We start from the raw sequence: 18,303 nt of genomic DNA, 5'->3' as shown, positions 1-18,303 counted from the left end.
GAACACCGCGCCCGCCACCGTGCGCGTCATTGTCCGCAGATGGCGCGACGGTCGCTAACATAAATAATCGGCATAGCCGGGGGGCCAACTCTGTTGCTTCTTCATCCATCCACCCTCCATCACCGTCTTCTCTTTCCACCCACCACCCAATACATACTAGCAACTATGGCTTCTGCTGCCGAGACTGCCGCGTACGCCGCCGCCGAGGCTGAGCGCGCCGCCGCTACCGTTCCGGAGGTCACCACGGATGCAGCTCCTCCGGTCTCTGCCGACCCAGCAGCTCCCGCAGCCGCCGATATCGCCCCCCTTCCCACGGCCCAAGACCCCACCCGCGTGCGCCTGCACCACCTCAACAACTCGCGCTCCGAGCGTATCGTCTGGCTCCTCGAGGAGCTCGGCGTCGAGTATGACGTCACGGTCCATTACCGTTCCAAGATTGGATTCGCGCCCGAGTCTCTCAAGGCGATTAACCCTCTCGGCAAGGTGAGTCGCGCGTGTCAGCGTCCTGCGGCTATAGCTACGATATTGTTCTTGAAGCTAGTTGCCGCATGAGCTGACGACGTGATCCTTCCACACACGCCCACACCTTGCTCACACCTATAGGCGCCAGCAATCGAGCTCGGCGGAAAGGTCTACACCGAGTCGGGCGCGATCGTCCACCTCCTCCTCTCGACCTTCAAGACGCCTGCCGCGCTCGAGGCCGGCCCCGCGTCGGGCCAGGACTCGGTGCACTGGTCGCATTTCGCCGAGGGAAGCCTCATGCTCTTCCTCCAGCCAATGGTCACGATTTCGCGCGGCGGCGAGGTGTTCGCGTCCCGCGGCATCGCGGGCATGCTGTTTGGCGGCATTGTCGGCAAGTTTGTCGCGTGGTACACGGGCATGGCGGCCGACAACGTCAAGAACATGCTGCAAGAGGTCGAGGGGTTCTTGGCCGCCCATGAGAACTTTACCGGCGGAGAACAGCTGGGCGAGGGCGACGTGAGTGTGGCGCGAAGCAAACGGCAACGGCGGTGTGTGCGGTCGCTGACGGGCACAGTTCATGATGGCCTACCCGCTCAACGCGGTGCTCAGGCGCGGCGCCCCCGCCGGAATGTATCTCGGCGACAAGACCAAGGCCTGGGTCGAGCGCGTCAGTGCCCGTCCAGGATATGTGGCGGCTGAGAAGAGGATCAAGGACGAAGAGGAGAAGCAGCGGCCCGCCGAGACCGCAGAGTAGGTGGCCGAAATGTTCTGTATGGTATCTGTAGTGGTACTACTGGGTCGTATGCCACGCCCCGGTCGTGACTGTTTTATGACGATACAAGGACGCAAGTGGCCGACGCCTGCCACCTGGATCTGAGCCTGATCCGATTCATCAGTGGCCAGTGGCGCCCTGGCTCGTATTCAACACGACGTCTGTGGCGTCGATCTCCTTGGTGTGTCTTTGCTCCCACTGCCACTGAGCACGCGAACAGCCAGGCTTGACGCGCTGGACGGGCATGCAGCATACACGGTGTACTGCCAGCCTCTTCAGCCTGTCTAGGACTCACAAATCTCTCCCTGCCGCCATAGACCGCCACATGATGAACAAATGCAGCCCAGCACGCCCCCGTTTTCAGTCCCGCTCGGGGAGCTGGTCCCACCTTACTTTGCCTCTCGCTCCCGTCCCTCGCTCCCTCCCTCGATGCGCTGCAGGCCGTCAAGGAAAGGCGAGAAACACACTACGAGAGCAGGCTCGTGCGTTTTTGCTCTTCAATGCGTTTCTCGAATGGGTAGAGAAACATACTCGCACGGTGGTTTGCGCGCGGTGGCGTTCGTTATGTGTTTCTCGACCCAGGTCGGGTTCCCGTACCCCCCACGCCTTGCACACTCAGCCCCTGCCCACGCGGGCCCAGCCATGCGAGTTCATTGACACTTCTGCACTTCTGTATGCATACCCTCATGCAATCAAATTCACGTGCTACAACACGCAGTCGTTACGGCCTCCCCAACACAGTGTACAAGTCTTCAACGGCTCGGGGGTAGGCATTACAGCTTTGCGTCGGCGGCTGTCGGGAACAGGGTCTGCAGCGACGCCTTGGTGGTGGGCAGCTCGGCCTTGATGAGTTTCTGGAACTCCTTAAACTTGTCGTTGCTCGCGTCGCCCATGAGCTGGAAGAGGACGCTCTCGGAGGAACCCACGTCAACGCCGGCAGCGCGCATGCGGTTCAGGCTGAGCCCAATCTCCTCCTTGTTGCAGCTGCTCACGCCATCGGCGATGACGATGGGCGGGTTGCCCTTGCCGTAGCGGGCTTCGAGCGCGCTCTGGTACACGCACACGTGCGACTCGATGCCGACAAGGATCACGTTGTCGGTACCCTCTGGGTCGACCGGGTTCTCGGCGTCGAACATGGCGCCGTAGCGACCGCCGAGCACCCTGCACACCTCTGGGGTCATGACGGAGAACTGAAAAGGTCAGCGAAAGAACTTGGATGATGTCCATTGGCTGTATTGGTGTCAAGAGCCAACATAGCAGCGTTGAAGGATGAATAGCTGGCAAGACGTAGGAGGGGAATACACGGGGAGTCTGGCTCGGTGCAGGGGACCCGGTGCGCGGGGATAACGACCTTTAGGCCACGTACGCATGCGCATTCCTGTCTCCTCGCACCACATCGCCTCCACTAAATTCATAGCGCGTGCTCACCTTGGTCTTTGCAAAGGTGCCGAGGTTGAGGTGCTTAGGAAGCGCGCCAATGCCAAGCTCCGGGATCGTGGCTCCGAGTGCTGGGACAAGGAGTCAGTGACCAGTATACGGGGCCAGGTTCAGGCAGAGTGTCGATGTGGTCCGAGCAGACTAGCATAACATACTCACCGCGGGGGTTCTGCTCCGTGGTGAGAACGCGCATCTGAAGGTTAGCGAAGCTCTCAATGGGACTGGGACTGGAGACTCCGACTCGGGGACTTGGCCAACAGTGGGAGGCGTTGTGGGCGTCTCCGTACCCCTAGGCAATGGTACATACGTCAAGAATCTAAGTAAGGGTCAGCGAGTTCTCTTCAACGAGTTATAGAGAGTGGGGACTCACGCCAGCAGCCAGGACCATACGCCTGACAGTCGCGGCCATGGCGTCAAAGTTGTGAATCGCGCCGCCTGGTGTGAGTAAGTAACACGGAAATAAAAGGCACTTACGGAAACGCTCCTGGACATCCACAACGACTAGGACTGTACGACGAGGGTTGAGAGCCATGTTGAAGATGCGTATGAGTTGGGGGAAGACGTGTAAGTGCTTTGGGACAAGGAAATTGAAAAGACATGAACGATAGATGTGGGCGACGATCAACCCCGGCCGGCAACTGGGGTTCGGGTGGGGCCGCCAGGTGGAGGTCCGGACACACCCTGGTTATGGGGCGCGTGCGGTCGACAGAGTTGAGCCTGATCTTCCGCGAGGTGTTTGTTTCCACCTCTCTTACCAGGGACAACTGAAAGCCTCCAGTGCCAACAACAACCAATGCAGCACAGCAGTAACGGTGGGGAACTAGATGCATAACGCTCAACCCATCCTAAAAAAAGTGGCAGTAACAGCCAGAGAGAGCAAAACGAAGTATATGAAGGTGAAGAAGGTTGCGCTTCGAGAAGACGCTCAAAGGAGTCGCTTACGAGCGCTCGCCACGGAGGCGGCGGGCGAGCTGGAGGTCCTTGGGCTGGATGGTGACACGCTTGGCGTGGATAGCGGCAAGGTTGGTGTCCTCGAACTGGGGTATGTCAGTTGTGTTCGGCAGAAGCAAGTGGTGAAGGCAACTCACGAGAGAGACGAGGTAAGCCTCCGAGGCCTCCTGGAGAGCGAGGACAGCCGACGACTGGAAGCGGAGGTCGGTCTTGAAGTCCTGGGCAATCTCACGAACGAGACGCTGGAAGGGGAGCTTGCGGATGAGGAGCTCGGTCGACCTTGTATTGTCAGCACAGTTCCAAAAGACCAACTGTGGCACCGATGTGGCGGTCTGTGACAGGACATCGGGGCCGAGGAACACCCAAATGGCCAGGGGCCGCCGGGTGGCAAAAAAGCACTCACTTCTGGTAGCGACGAATCTCACGGAGAGCGACGGTACCGGGACGGTAACGGTGGGGCTTCTTGACACCGCCGGTGGAGGGAGCCGACTTGCGAGCGGCCTTGGTGGCGAGCTGCTTGCGGGGGGCCTTGCCACCGGTGGACTTGCGAGCGGTCTGCTTGGTACGAGCCATTGTTATTGGTTGGGTTGGTTGGTAGAGGGTGTGGGTTGTAGTGGGGAGAAGTGGAGTGGAGAGAGAGAGGAGTGGCGAAAGAGCTTGTTGGATGGGGAATAAGAGGACGACGAGGGCAGTGTTTATATATTCCTGGAGAACACTTTGGCGCACCGTCATGTTTGCGTGGACAGCGAATTTTGCTCCCGCCAACACCCAAACAAGGATCAAGGGCCGTGATCAAAACACGGCCAGATCACAAAAGCGCAAGCCAAGATCGTGCTGCCAGTCACGTGATTAAAGTGCCTTGTGTGCTTGTAATGATCCAACACACGTCAATAATCCTTATCACACACCGGTCATTCAGAATCCCTTGTCTCATCTGTTGCTTTGTCCATTGTCTGCCGTCGCCCAACCACTCCTCCTCGCCACGTCCTCCTCCTCCTGCATATCATACGCGCGAACACGCGTGCGGCACAGTGCAAGCTTTTGTGCCAACACACGGCACTGTTGTTCGCCAGCCTGCGACGGTCTGGTCACAGCAATCTATGCCAGGGAGCTTGACAGACGTCGATCTGGCAAATCGCTGGTGTTGTTGCACGCGCCGTATACTGCCCTGCTCTCATCCTTGCATCGTTGATAGCTCCTTCCCCGTGACGTCCGTGACCCTCATCTGCATGCATGTTTTGTGGTTGTGCCCGTTCTGTTCGCTACGTCGCTGCTCATGGGATCATGGTTGCGTTGAGCCCCCAGCGCGGAAGCAAGGTGCCACACTGAGTTTTCTCCGAATCTGCGCCCGCTCTGGCTGGCTCGCTGGGTGGTGCGTCCGCTGCGCCTGGGTGGTCGCTGTGGGTGGTGAGGTAGCCAGTGCCATTGAGCTCATCGGTCACCTACTGGTCCCAGTCATCCCCATCGCCCACCATGACCCCTCCCCCCGCTACCGCCTTCACCGCCGCTCACCGGTAAGCATGCATCTCAGCTCTGCCCGCCCGTTGCCCGTTCTGACGCAGCCTCTCTCGTTCCCGCTACTCGATCCCGTCGATTCGTCGCTCCTCCGTGTCCACAACCTCCGACCGACATATCACGAACCACACATCCCTCAACGCATGACACGCACCTCTTCTGGCCTCTTGCCTTACTCTGGTGTCTTCTGCGTACCCACTACGCTATCGCACATGGCCAACCTGCCCTCGTTGCCCGCCCCGCCCCGCGCCGTGTTGCACTCCCCTCCCCCATTCGACCTTCCCCCGATACGACCATTACACCTCCAGCTTCTATGTCAAGTCGCTGTACAAGCGCTACCTCACCAACTCGCTGAACTGGGTCATCAGGCGAGACACCTGGCGCCAGCGCGCCATTGAGATCCGCGCCGAGTTCGAGCGCAACAGGTGCGTTGGGACCGGACGAGGAGGAAGCAGTGGAGAGTTGGGCGCTGTCGGCATGCTGCCTGCCAAGTGGCGTGCAGTGCCATGGATCGAGGAGGATCGCATGATCATACGACAGTTGGGGATGGTGGGGAACGGCTGGCGTTATTTCTGTCACCTTCAGCCGTTGTACCCCGTTCGCCGTCTCGTCGTCCAACAGCATCGATCCTCCATATGGACGTCCACTAACATACCCAGGAACGTCAACGACCCCCGTGCTCTTGCCATTATCTTTGAGCAGGCCGAGGCCAAGCTCGAGAGGGAGGCCCACCCCGACCCCTACAGGCGTGAGTCTTCCGCCGTTTATGGCTTGCCGGAAGGCAGGGATACACTTGGACTGACACTCCCCAGCACCCATGTTCCCCGACGGCACGAAGTGGTGTGTACTAATGCTACCTGCTACACTTGAGAGTACTCTGCTGACCACATGTTACTTGTTCACTTCAACAGGGAGCGCAACATTCCCGTGAGTAGCTTGGTGGATATCGTCGCAGCGCGGCCACCCCACCACGCCCCACCTGAGGACTTCACTGACTCTGCAGCCCCGTATGTTCGGCGAGGAGGCCCACCACTAGAAAAAGCATGTTCTGTACCATCAAAGGGGATGCATTGCGTAGCGGAGAGCATGGCGCTGGAGTGGATAGTGGGGGAGCTGCAGCACAGAGCGCTGGTGGCATGAAGCCTGGGTGTGAGAGCGGGAGTAAACGGAAGGGCCCCGCATTCCAACGACGACAATGATCGTCATGGGCACCAACTATACACGGCGTCGAGAGCATACGTTCACTTCTCTCGTCACCACAAACCACACCACGCATGTCAGAGCCCTCACTGACCATCCCCTTCCTGCCAGACGTCCATGTCGGGGGGGATCTCCCCACCAACACGGTGCGGGTGGCGGCGTGGACCGCGACAACGCCATCCGGCCCGTCGCGAAGGCTCGCTCTCGCCGGCTCCGATAACACGGTGTGGATCTGCACGTCGTCCATGGTGCCAGCAACGCACTTGGTACCTCCAGACCTCAACTTGCCAGACGGGGGGTTCCGCTTGCCGCCTCTTGCTGGGAAGCACCCCGCACGGCCCCGTGCGGCGTCAACGGCCTCGTCCATCTTGTCGTCGTCATCTCGCCTCAAGGCGTTCTCGCCCACTGCATCCGCCACCGCGGCACTCGCTCCCTCGGCATCTATATCAACAGTCGCGGCTTCTCCTGCCCCGTCCAGCTCCCACCAGACGCGTTTGTCGATTTCGGACAAGACTGATCTGCTAGAAAACCTCCTCAGACAGCAGGACACGGACGAACGCAGCGGTCTCGGCCTGGGACTCGCTGGCCTCACTCGCCGCAGCCTCAATATCCAAAGCAAAGACGAGATAGAAATGCCAGTCCCGACACATGGTGCTGCGGGAGTGGTGGAGTTTCCTCCTCCAGTGTCCCCTTCGTCAGGAGGCTCGGGACACGCAACACCGACAACTGGGGGTGGACGTGAACGCACCCGCTCGCGCCTGTCGGGTTTCTGGTCACGCGCAGAACCCGAAACGGACGCTCTGGCCAAGTTGGACGCGGACGAGATGGAGATTGAGGACCAGATGAAGCATGAGGAAAGAGAAGATGCCAAGGAGGCTGGGGACTTTGAGGCTGTCAAGAAGGCCCACCAGGCCGTTAATACCGCGCCAGCTACACCCAAGACGGTCAACTCTGCGCCCTTCTCCGAACCGCGCACCCCACCGCCGACTGGAAACGATATGAACCCCGTCCGCATTGTGCTTCCCGAGCCTGGCCGCGGTTCCATTGTCGACCTCGCACTGCTCGAAGAGATCGGCGAGCTCGTCGTCCTCCGTGACGTTGGCCTGCTCGATGTACTCAACCTCGAGACGCTCCAGCTCACGACGCACGTGAGCCTCGACCATGTCGTCGCTCCCGGAACGGCGCGGACACCACTTCTTGCCCACTCGTGGCTGTGGAGGAGAGTCCACCTTGCAGCAAGAGAAGAGGTAAGGGATAGGAGACGACACATGTGCTGATCCCGCAGGGAGCGCTCATTGTGGCCAACGGAGAACCGTGGCCGTGCCCAGGCCCAAGTCCCAATGGCGAAGTCACCCGCGTCGCCATGCTGAGTCTCCCAAGACATGAGTGTGTCGCTACGCTGGAACTGCCAGGTATTGGTGATGTCGGCGTGGCGTCCGCCGGAGAAGGTGGGTTCGATGCTCGTGCCTGCGCTAACCCAGCAGCGAGCTATCTGCTGCACGCGACCACTACCTCACTCATGTCCTATCCTATCGTCTTCCCGGGCTCGAACCCCCCGTCCCGCTCCGCCACCCCTGGACCAGGCTCAGCAAACTCGTCATCGCCTACTTCTCCGCTTCTCGGCCCAGGTGGCCCCCCTGGTACGAGGCGAACCGGAGCACTTGCTAGTGTCCGTGCCGTTTCTGCTGCCGCCGCGGCCAAGGGAGGTGATTCGGGTCTCGCCAAGTTTATTGCCTCGAGACGCATCCCCTCCCGCAAGGCTTCTCAGCCCGCTCCGGAAGCAGTCGGGAAGCCGGGCGTCGAGGAAGGTACAGAGGTGCAGCGCGACGGCGGCGGCCACTGGTTTAGCGTTCGGCTGCACGACAATGGCCAGGGCGTCGGTCTCGCAGACAACCATGTCGAGGCATTCGAGTTTGACGGTAAAACACTCTCCGTTCGCGGCTCGATCAACCTCGAGGACAAGGTCAAAGACGTGGTCTTCACCTCTGGCTGGCACGACGTGTGTATTGTGACAGACAAGGCGGCGGCCCTCTTTGCGCGCGACGGTCCGATCAAGCCCACGTCAACCTGGTCGCTGCGCAAGTCGTACCCCGCCCACGCTACTTGTGTGAATGGCGGTATACTTTACGAGGTGGAGCAGTTTGCAGCCGCGACGGTCGACCTCGGCACCTTTGAACGCCGTATCGAGGCTACCCTCTGCACACCTGTTGCCGGTGACCACATCTGCCCACACGGTGCCAACACTGTGTTTGCGGCCGACGGGAGTGGCAATGTCCGCAAACAGTCCCTCTCCGACTACCTCCAGGATATTCCTGTGCATAGCGACGTGGTCACCGCCGACCGCCTCGAGTCGGGCGTCACCTACTCGACTGTCGTGGCATCGGACCTGGCTGCCAGCGGTCGTTTCCTTGTCGCCGGCGACGAAGACGGCTCGGTGCGGATCTGGGATGCGGGCTCCATGCGCCTCTGCGGATCATGGACGCTCTTCGACGCTGCTGTCCGCTCCGCGACCTATATCGACAAGGAGGCAGCGGGGAGCTTGCGCGATACGCTCCTGTGTACCTCTGTGCGCGGGTCCATCTCGTTGGTCTCCCTGCGGGACATGGACGAGCTCTTCCTCATCCCTGCCGCACGTGCCCCGCTCACCCGTATCTTTGTGGGCGGCCACAACATTCTCATCGCGTACGAAAACGCAAAGGCCAGGGTATGGAATGTGGAGACGCGCGAGTTTAGGAGGAGCACCGGCCTCGACGCGGCAGACGACATGCTCCAGCTTGGTGAATGGGCCGAGGTGCGGTTCCAGGAGCCGCCCAAGTTTGACTCCCCCGTGACCAAGGTTGTTGGCCCCACTCCAGAGAATTCGGATCTCGGTCGTCTCCTCCAACTCGACCTCCGTCAGCTCGGACGCTGGCTCCACACTGATCTGAACGACAGCCCCTTGCCTACATTGCGCGGCCTGCTATCTGTCTTCCTCACGTTTGGTATCAATGACGCCATTGACGAGGTCTGTACCGTCAACCTCGGCATCAAGCCACCCGCTGCTCCATCTGCCATCGGCCTCGAAGGACCATGCGGCACGGCCACGGTCGCATACTCGTCTCCCGCAACGGCGTGGCGCGTCTCCCCGACAGCCACGGGTCTGAGACAGCTGGCCATTGTCTCCCTTCTCCGGCCCTTCCTCGATTCGCCAGACCACGAGAGCTGGGCCGCGGACGTGATCGCGTTCTACACGGCCTGCCTGCCCGGGGACGCCCTTGAGGCTGATTTGGAGCTGTTTGCCGCATTCTACCTCGACTCGGCGTCGGATGTGCACCAGGCCGCGCGCATGCTCTTTGGTGCGCGCTTAAGCCGTATGCCCAATGAGGATATCGAGGCGCTTGTCGCGGCTCAGCAGGGGCTCTGTAAGTGGCAGCTAATTTCATTTCTACGGCACAGCTGACAGATACAGTGCCAAGTGTTGTCGCCCCCGAACAGAGGATGAGTGAGGCATCTGCCCGTGCGTTGACGATGGTGGGCGGTATGGCCCTCCACCGCTTCGCGTGCATGAACCCAAGGTACGCAGCTGTTGCATTCTCTACGTAGCTGACTCCAGTGCGCTCAAGGCCGTCGCCGAGTCGCTCGCAATGTACCTCAACGACCCAAAGTGCACCCACGTCAACCTCGCGATCGAACTCACGTCCAAGAGTTTCCAGACATGGCAGTCGTACGTCGACCCAATGGACATGCTGCGCCGCCTTTTCTATCTGGCCACACACAAGGATGCGTCGGGCGCCAACGTTGCCGCGCAGGCTCGCCTGGCCGTCTTGCACGTCGCCTCCTCGAACGCGCCACTGTTCATGTCCACTCTCTCCATGGACATTCTCGACGCCAAGACGGTCCAGGGCCGTACCTCCATCATGACGCTGTGCGTGTTCATGGCGCGCAAGAGACCGGCATTGCTTGAGAATGGCCTGCCGCGGATCTGCGAGGCGGTCGTCAAGAGCCTGGACCCGAACGTCGGCAAGATGCGCGACGACGTGTGGGAGGCGGCGACGGTGATTCTCAACGAACTCGTGCAAGCGTGAGTCTGTCTCTGTATTCTATTGTCTAGACGATGCTGATCACTGTTACAGCTTTACGACAATCGATTTCCACCCGGGCACACAAAAGCTCGTGGTGGGCACGCACGAGGGCGCAGTGATCATGTACGAGCTCAAGACCGCGTCGAGGCTGTACGTCATTGAGCCGCACCACGGCGCAGTGTCTGCCGTGGCGTTCTCGCCCGACGGTCGCCGTCTCGTAACTGTGTCAATGGACGAAGGGGAGGTTACAGTCTGGAAGGTCGGATCGTCGCTCACCGGCTTCTTCAATGTTGGCGGGCCGCCAAGGCAAGGCAGTGAGCGGGGAGCGCCGTATAAGCGTATTCCGTTTGTGCGGCCGCATCGAGGTGAGTTGGGTCGATCTCAAGACCGGCAACTGGTGGAACACCCATCGGTCGAGCTGCGCCGGTTGCCTTCACGAGAGCTTGTACTGACTGCACAGATGCCAACGAGGACACTGGCGCGCTCAGCGGCGCACTGATCCAGTGGCGAGGCAACCGTCAAGCCTTGGTGACAATCCATGAGACGGCTCTCAACTTTGAGACAACGTAGACGAAGAACGACACAGACAGCAACAGGCACACACAAGCCGCGCCGCAGCACCCTGTCGTGTACGCCCCGACAAGCCATGTTTAAGACTCAGTTATTTTCAGTAATCACGGATCTGCAATCCTCCAACTTTCTCATCCCCCTATCTTCGCACATGTGCACGCTCATCGGCGTCCACCGCTCCCCGTGTGCCTCCTGTGCTCACTCAATACTGATTTTGGGTGGTGCACACATGGCTGCGCAGCAATATCACACCACATAAGCGAACGCCTACCCTTCTGTGACAATGTGGTCAAGGTGCAGTGATGCCAAAACCACTCCCTCGCCACCCCGACTCCGGTTTCTGCCCACTCACGCTCATTCACGATGTGGTCTCCCGCGCTGGTCGCGTTCTTCTCTCTCTTATCGGTCTTCTTCCTCCTCACATCTTCAGTCGCCCACCCCTTGACAAACCACCCCGCGCGGCTGGCCCGCCACCACGACTTACGCAAAGTCCGCTCCAACGCCCATGCCACTTTATCACAACCCCGACGTGGCCGCACAGGGAAGTGTGCGTCCACGACAGCCGTTACCTCAAGCATCCCTTCGCTCCTGGTATATGCCAAAGCTCCATTGCCTACGACGGCTACCGATGATGCGACGACCGCGGTCAAGCGTAGAGGTACTAAAACGATGTTTGGCGCGTCATCGAGCACAGAGACGGCAGAACGTGCCTCGGGCAAGGGCTCTGGCAGCACCTCGTCCAGTACCGCTTTGGGTTCCGGCAACGGCACGTCGTCAAGCTCGGCCGCCTCAAGCAACTCATCTTCCTCGTCTTCCACGAACCGTGGCAGCTCTGGCTCCTTCTCGGCTCCACACTATGTGATTTACGCCAATATTGAGTTTCCCGGCCAAACCATGCCGACTGTGGCGGATCTCGGCCACTTTAACCGCCTCATACTCGCGTTCTACCAGGCCAACGGGTACAGCGACTCGACCAACGTTGCCAACTGGGTTGGCATGTCTGCTGCGGACCGACAGGCCGTGTTGGACACATACCATGCTTCGGGTATTGCGCTCATGCTCTCGGTGTTTGGCGGCGAGGACACGCCCACGACTAGCGCGGTCGACGCCGCCTCGTTTGCAAGCACGATCGCCGCCTTTGTCAAACAGTACAGGTTTGACGGGGTCGATATCGACTATGAGGACTTTGACGCCATGTCAGCTGGCACGGCGGCCGAGTGGATCGAGATTTTCCACACTTCCCTCCGCTCGGGTCTTGGCGACGCGTACCTCATCTCGCATGCACCGATCGCGCCGTGGTTTGACACCTCGCAGTCTCCGGACGGCGGGTACGCTTCCGTCTGGAAAAGCGTCGGCACCACACTCGATTGGTTCAACGTCCAGTTTTACAACCAGGGCGCGAGCGCGTACTGCGACTGTACGTCGTTGCTCACCGACTCGATGTCGACGAGCTACCGGGGCACATCCATCAACCAGCTTAACGCGGGTCTGGGCATTCCGTTCACCAAGCTTGCCATTGGAAAGCCGGCGGTCTCGAAGGATGCAGATAATGGATACATGTCGCCCGCGTCGCTTGCGACCTGCTACTCTGACGTCGATCAAACCGTCGGCGTCATGTTCTGGGAATACACGTCTGCTGCTGTGAGTTGGAGATGCCCCTACACATGGCAATCAGCTGACAAACAGGATTCGGGTGGCGCGTTCGAGCTGATCTCGACAGTCCTGGGTGGTTCGAGCAGTGGATCGACCTCTGACAATGGTACAACCTCGAGCACAGGATTGACTGGCCAAGGATTAGGCGACACCGCTGGGTCACCCATGACTGCCACATACGCCATTGCCGACTCCGAGGCAACAGCAACCAATGGAGGCGAGGCGAGTGATGGCGACAATTACGAGTCTGACACTGGGCCGTCAACCACGCCGACCAATGACCAAGGTGGAGCATAGAGTCGGAGACTGCTACGGCCACGGTTGCGTGGAAGCGCGGCTGGACGACGGTGTTGTGCTGGTCACATATGCGAGACGCTGCCGGACAGTGGACAGTGTTCCATTCTGAATCCTTTGCAATCAGCACAATGGCGGCTGTATGCACTCGCCATGCCAACACGTACTGATCTGTTACATGATACACTGAAACTTGATGGCCGCAGGACATGGATGTGCATCCATCAATGTAACCCCTGGAGTCTCGGTGTGGCGACATCTGTGTGGCATGTGTGGAAGCTGCCTGATCGTCGTCAAGACGAAACACTAGCACTATTGTGTCGGTCCTTGATACCCCCGAGTGTAGAGACCACCACTGCCTCCTCGAGTTTACATATAAAGACTACAGGGGCCCTTCACGCAGATCTACTCCTTTCTCATCCCATACCCCCTCCCCTTATTTTGCCACCAATGTCTCCACACCGCCCTACAATGGCTCTTCTGGCGCTGGTCGCCAGCCTCACCCTCGTTTCCGCCTTGCCTTACAATGTCTACCGCTACCCATCTCCATCTCCGTCTCCTACCGCTGTCCCCTCCGCCCGCAACCAGTATGAGCCCCATTCGCACCTTCAGAAGCGCAACAACGAGACCACCCAGTGCGGCTGTACTCCCGGCGAGTACCGCTGTGTCGGTGCTTGGATTCAGCAGTGTGGCCAATCCGGCGGAGTTTGGATCAGTCGACAGGACTGTGGTCTGCAGAACGAGGGTCAAAAGCTGTTCATGTGCGACCCGTGAGTTTGACCACCATCCATCTCTTTACGTCTGCTAATGCATTAAAAGGGACGACAATTCTGAATGCGTCCTCGCTGGTGCCCACAACTACCCAGGCTTCTCGCAGGATGCTTCGGGATTCTACCTCCCACTGTCGACTACGCCTCCCGCTGCTCAAGCCGCCTCGACGGGTGCAGCGTGCAGCCCAAGCAGCCTGGTCTCGGCCAGCACGAGCGAGGTCGAGTCCACTGCTACAGCAACTAGCGTCGATAACACTTTCACGGCCACCACACTTGTCAACCTTGGTCCTGCCAGCGTCCCAACCAGCACTGTATGGTCTTCCGACGACACGTCAGACATCGAGAGTGCCACCAACGAGTCGAGCAGCAGTTCCACTCCAACCACAACCGAGTCTGCCGACCTCCTCACGGACAGTACGACGACTCGAGGCATTATTACCGTGCAAGCAGCTGTCCAACCGACAAGGGCCTCCGCCTCAGCAGCCAGCCAGACTGATGTATTGGAGACCTGGGGAGAGTGTGGAGCAGCTTTCACTCAGCCTTCGTCTGCGGAGCCTGACAAGACGACGAGTGACGTGTCCTTCGGTGCGGCCTCCTTGAACTTCGCTGTGTCTCCCCCATCCTCCACACAATCTTCTGGCAGTACCACGGTCTCAAGCTCGGTGGCTGAAGCTACCTCAACCCCCATGTCGTCAGAGGATGACGAAGAAGATTGGTGTGAGGACGACAAAGACTGGTGTGACGATGAGGACGAGGCCACTTCATCCCCTTACTCGAACGCCGCCCCCACTGCAACTGGAAACGAGAGCAGCGCCACTCCTACCTCCACCCAGGTCTCTGCGACTTCCTCGCTCGCCACCGACACCGCAGCTGTGTCAACACCTTCTTCGCCCGTAGCGCTCTCGTACCTCAACACGACATCCCCCAACGTCGGCTCCCTCCTTGCAACGTCCGGATTCAGTGCCCCGCACTATGTGATTTACGCGTTTAGCACATTCCCCAACAACACGCTTCCCACCGTGGCAGAGCTCGGCCAGTACAACCGCGTCGTCCTCGGCTTTTATGGAGGCAAGAATGGAACGGACCACGTGAGTTCACACACCACTGAATATGTAACTGACGACAGAACATTCGCATGTGGACCAACCTCACGCCAAGTGAACGCACCTCGATCCTCGACAGTTACCACTCTGCGGGCATTGCCCTCATGGTTTCCGTCTTTGGCGACACTGTCACACCTACAACGTCCAAGTGGGACCCCATTACCACGGCACAGGATATTGCCAACTTCACCAAGACCTGGGGCTTTGACGGCGTTGACGTCGACTATGAGGACTTTGACGCGTTTAACGCGGGCACGTCAAGCGCATGGCTGAGACGTGAGTTTCGTTGATGCTCCCGAAACTGACATGGCAGCTTTCCAGGCGACTCTCCGGTACGAGCTCGGTGATTCTTATCTCATCTCGCACGCTCCTCTCGGACCTTGGTTTGACGACCAGTCCTACTCTGACGGCGCCTACTACACTGTAAACAAGGAAGTCGGCTCAACGATTGACTGGTACAACGTGCAGTACTACAACCAGCACGACGCATACAATGACTGCGGGAGCCTGATCCACAACTCGAGCAGCACCCAGTGGCCTGCCACGTCGATCCTCGAGCTCAACTCCACTCGCGGTGTCGACCTCTCCAAGCTTGTCCTGGGCAAGCCGATCGAGGCGTCCGAGGTCGTCAGTGGCGGCTTTATGAACATGAGCGACCTGGCCACCTGCGTTGCAGAGGGCAAGAAGGCGGGATGGAGTGGCTCCCTCATGTTCTGGGAGTGGGAGACTGACCTGGTGAGTGGAGCTACTCTGAGACTGAGCCAGTCGTTCGAGTCGCTGACTGGCTTCAGAACCCCGCCGACATGCTCGCCACGGCCTTGTCCGGGTAAACTCCGGGACCACCATGTGGTACACACTGTGACGCCGCGGCGCCTGAAGCGGTGGCCAGCAATGCAACCTTGCTTGCCGCGCATACGATTCCCCCATAGATATAATAACAGTCTCTACTACGCCCTTGATGCACTTCTGAGCACAGCCGTGCCCTTGGCAGTGAATTGGTCATGTTGTGAACAGCGTTTCTTTCCATGGGACCCATCCGGCAGGTCGACGGGTGAGCCGACAAGCACCAGCGACAGAGCCACATGCGGCGCCAGGCACGCCACACATACACTCGATCGGCCACGTCCTCTCCGCACCCAAAGAAGTCGCGCGGGGGAACACCCAACCATCATATCCCTCCATCGCGTTGTCAACAAACCCACCTTCCATCTCATCCCACCACCCCCGCCCCCGCGATGCCACCCCCTACCGCCTCCCAAAAGCCCACCGCCGCCAAGGGTAACGGCACCAACGGTGCTGCCCCCAAGGCTGCCGCTGCGGCCACCGCCGACGAGCACACCGGAAAGCCCGACCAGGCAAAGTACAACGCGGACCAGGACGCCCTCAACAAGGAGATCGCTGCCGTCAAGGCCAAGCTCGTGAGTCGCCTGGAAATGCCTAGGAGGAGCGTTGTGGCATCTGTTGCCTTCCCTTGCCACTGCAGCAGCAGTCGCCAGCCGAGGAAAAAGGCAACTGCTACCTGTCGGCGTGGAACATTACGGAACAAGCCGCAAGCACTACTGACACCGCATCGCAGGACGCTGTGCGCTCGCGCATCTCGCTCTCGCAGGCCCCTGCCGGTGGCGACCGCCGTTCGCAGCTCAAGTCTGAGATGGACGCTCTCCGTGGCGAGCAGGGCAAGTTCAAGGCCGACCGCGGCAAGCTCTTCGACGAGCTCAGGAAACTCCAGGAGTCGGTGAGCAAGAAGATCAAGGACCAGCAGGCCCAGCGCGGCAAGTCGGGCTTCAAGAACGTCGGCGAGATTGAGGACCGTATTCAGTGAGTTTGGAGCTATAGCATAAACAGAGTATACAGCTCGCTGACCCCACACCCAGGCAGCTCGAGAAGTCGGTCGAGTCGGGTATCATGAAGCTCGTCGACGAGAAGCGCGCTCTGCAGGAGATCACCACCCTCAAGCGCTCGAGGAAGGCGCTAGAGTCGTCCGCTTCGTCAGACGACGCGATTGCCGCCGACAAGGCCCGCATCGAGGAGGTCCGCGCCAAGCTCGACGACCCCGAGGCCAAGAAGGTCAGCGACCAGTTTGACACTCTCAAGAAGGAGATGGACGAGCTGCGTGCCGAGGGCGACAAGGCGTACCAGGAGCGCAACAAGCTCTACGACGAGCGCACCGCCCACTCGACCAAGATGGACGAGCTGTACAACGCCAAGCGCGAGCTTGCCCAGAAGTTCCACGACGAGAAGGACAAGTACCACGCCAAGGTCCAGGCCATCCGTCAGGCACGCAACGACCGCTACAAGGCCGAGAAGGCCAAGGAGGACGCCGAGCGCCGCGAGGAGGAGATCACCCGTCTGCGCGAGGAGGCTCGCATGCCTGCGTACGCTGCCGAGATTGAGGACAGCCGTATCCTCATCAACTACTTTGCCGGCAAGTACGGTGTCGGCGAGGTCCCCGAGACCAGCGCCGGCGGCAAGACTGAGGCTCCTGTCCTCGAGGGTGTCAAGCAGCTCGAGATCCGTCAGGTCGACACCGAGTTCAAGGGTATGCAGCTCAAGAAGAAGGAGGTCGAGCTCGACGGCTTCTTCGGCGGCAGCAGCAAGGGCAAGAAGAAGGGCGGCAAGAAGGGTGGTGCGTCGGCCAACGCCTCGGGTGCCGCTACCCCCGCTCCCGCTGCTGCGTCGACCTCGGACGCCGCTGTCCAGCTCCCCATGAACCTGCTGTCTGCTCTCCTCTCGTTCGGCATCTCCCCCCCTGCTGGCAAGGACGACGTCGCCCGCACCGTTTCGGACCTCGAGACCAAGAAGGCTTGGTTCGAGGCCAACTCGGAGTCCAAGACCAAGTCGGAGATTGAGCGCGTGGAGAAGGTCGTCGCCAAGCTGCAGAAGAAGAACGCCGACGGCGCTGAGGGTGCCGAGGACGAGGAGGGTGAGTCGCGTGTGCTCTGAACGGGCGTTCCGGACCCAGGGACGAAACATCCAGTTACTGACTCGCTTTCCGCAGCCACCGAGCCCAAGGAGGAGGAGGAGGCCGCTGCTCCCGCTGCTGAGGAGGCCAAGGTTGAGGCCTAAGATTTGTTTCGTCCGGGCCATACTCCGTGCTGTCATACTATCATAGCCATCTGTCCAATGTATGGCTGTTGTGGGCTTTTTTTTCTGCTTGGGCCGCCGCTGCTGCTGCTGCTGCTGCTGCGCGCCGTTTCGGTGGAGGGGTGGGGGGCGAACCGACGAAAGCGGAGGCAGTCATATTGGCTGCAGATAAGGCGATCCCCCCACTAGGATACCCGGATGCCCCGGGGTTGGTGAGTTGCTGCACAAAAAAAAGAAACATTTTCAGAGTGCCGTGGGGTGTTTGTACAGAGATGGACCGTGTCTGTCATTCTACGAGGCAACAGATGCATCGTGCGTCGCTCACAGGAGGTCCCCCCAGCGTGGTGCGGCAGACGACGACACGTGCTTGCGAGTGGAATGTTTGGGTTTGGTGCCAATGCCGCGGGAGTGTCCGCGGGGCCCATTTCTGT

At 59.9% G+C, this 18,303-nt stretch overlaps 8 protein-coding genes across 8 annotated transcripts; 6 read left to right on the top strand and 2 right to left on the bottom strand.

The window, feature by feature from the left end:
• Window positions 1-165: 165 nt before the first annotated feature.
• EHS24_000401 (uncharacterized protein) lies at window positions 166-1,216 on the top strand (the record flags this gene model as incomplete). The annotated part of the gene is made up of 3 exons (XM_028616234.1): window positions 166-483; window positions 604-978; window positions 1,037-1,216. 3 exons carry the CDS (start codon window positions 166-168, stop codon window positions 1,214-1,216), a joined length of 873 nt encoding a protein of 290 aa, XP_028480091.1.
• A 791-nt stretch (window positions 1,217-2,007) lies between these two features.
• EHS24_000400 (uncharacterized protein) lies at window positions 2,008-3,203 on the bottom strand (the record flags this gene model as incomplete). Its single annotated transcript, XM_028616233.1, has 6 exons — window positions 2,008-2,424; window positions 2,663-2,742; window positions 2,831-2,864; window positions 2,979-2,987; window positions 3,042-3,106; window positions 3,146-3,203. The coding sequence occupies 6 exons, from the start codon at window positions 3,201-3,203 to the stop codon at window positions 2,008-2,010; spliced, it is 663 nt and encodes a 220-aa protein (XP_028480090.1).
• A 406-nt stretch (window positions 3,204-3,609) lies between these two features.
• On the bottom strand, window positions 3,610-4,195 carry EHS24_000399 (uncharacterized protein; the record flags this gene model as incomplete). Its single annotated transcript, XM_028616232.1, has 3 exons — window positions 3,610-3,708; window positions 3,760-3,901; window positions 4,026-4,195. 3 exons carry the CDS (start codon window positions 4,193-4,195, stop codon window positions 3,610-3,612), a joined length of 411 nt encoding a protein of 136 aa, XP_028480089.1.
• A 900-nt stretch (window positions 4,196-5,095) lies between these two features.
• Window positions 5,096-6,336, top strand: EHS24_000398 (uncharacterized protein; the record flags this gene model as incomplete). The annotated part of the gene is made up of 5 exons (XM_028616231.1): window positions 5,096-5,136; window positions 5,446-5,885; window positions 5,950-5,977; window positions 6,049-6,144; window positions 6,216-6,336. The coding sequence occupies 5 exons, from the start codon at window positions 5,096-5,098 to the stop codon at window positions 6,334-6,336; spliced, it is 726 nt and encodes a 241-aa protein (XP_028480088.1).
• Window positions 6,337-6,411: 75 nt separating this feature from the next.
• Window positions 6,412-10,968, top strand: EHS24_000397 (uncharacterized protein; the record flags this gene model as incomplete). The annotated part of the gene is made up of 6 exons (XM_028616230.1): window positions 6,412-7,584; window positions 7,623-9,738; window positions 9,786-9,891; window positions 9,930-10,397; window positions 10,450-10,763; window positions 10,859-10,968. 6 exons carry the CDS (start codon window positions 6,412-6,414, stop codon window positions 10,966-10,968), a joined length of 4,287 nt encoding a protein of 1,428 aa, XP_028480087.1.
• Window positions 10,969-11,331: 363 nt separating this feature from the next.
• EHS24_000396 (uncharacterized protein) lies at window positions 11,332-12,918 on the top strand (the record flags this gene model as incomplete). The annotated part of the gene is made up of 1 exon (XM_028616229.1): window positions 11,332-12,918. One exon carries the CDS (start codon window positions 11,332-11,334, stop codon window positions 12,916-12,918), a length of 1,587 nt encoding a protein of 528 aa, XP_028480086.1.
• A 468-nt stretch (window positions 12,919-13,386) lies between these two features.
• EHS24_000395 (uncharacterized protein) lies at window positions 13,387-15,618 on the top strand (the record flags this gene model as incomplete). The annotated part of the gene is made up of 5 exons (XM_028616228.1): window positions 13,387-13,685; window positions 13,735-14,773; window positions 14,812-15,064; window positions 15,102-15,523; window positions 15,580-15,618. The coding sequence occupies 5 exons, from the start codon at window positions 13,387-13,389 to the stop codon at window positions 15,616-15,618; spliced, it is 2,052 nt and encodes a 683-aa protein (XP_028480085.1).
• Window positions 15,619-16,023: 405 nt separating this feature from the next.
• Window positions 16,024-17,854, top strand: EHS24_000394 (uncharacterized protein; the record flags this gene model as incomplete). The annotated part of the gene is made up of 4 exons (XM_028616227.1): window positions 16,024-16,206; window positions 16,365-16,606; window positions 16,663-17,711; window positions 17,787-17,854. 4 exons carry the CDS (start codon window positions 16,024-16,026, stop codon window positions 17,852-17,854), a joined length of 1,542 nt encoding a protein of 513 aa, XP_028480084.1.
• Between the last annotated feature and the right edge of the window lie 449 nt (window positions 17,855-18,303).

Source organism: Apiotrichum porosum, assembly GCF_003942205.1.
Source record: "Apiotrichum porosum strain DSM 27194 chromosome Unknown scaffold_1, whole genome shotgun sequence".
Classification (NCBI taxonomy): Eukaryota; Fungi; Basidiomycota; class Tremellomycetes; order Trichosporonales; family Trichosporonaceae; genus Apiotrichum; species Apiotrichum porosum.
Note: the sequence above shows the minus strand (reverse complement) of the source record. Positions and strands in the feature narration are given on the sequence as shown.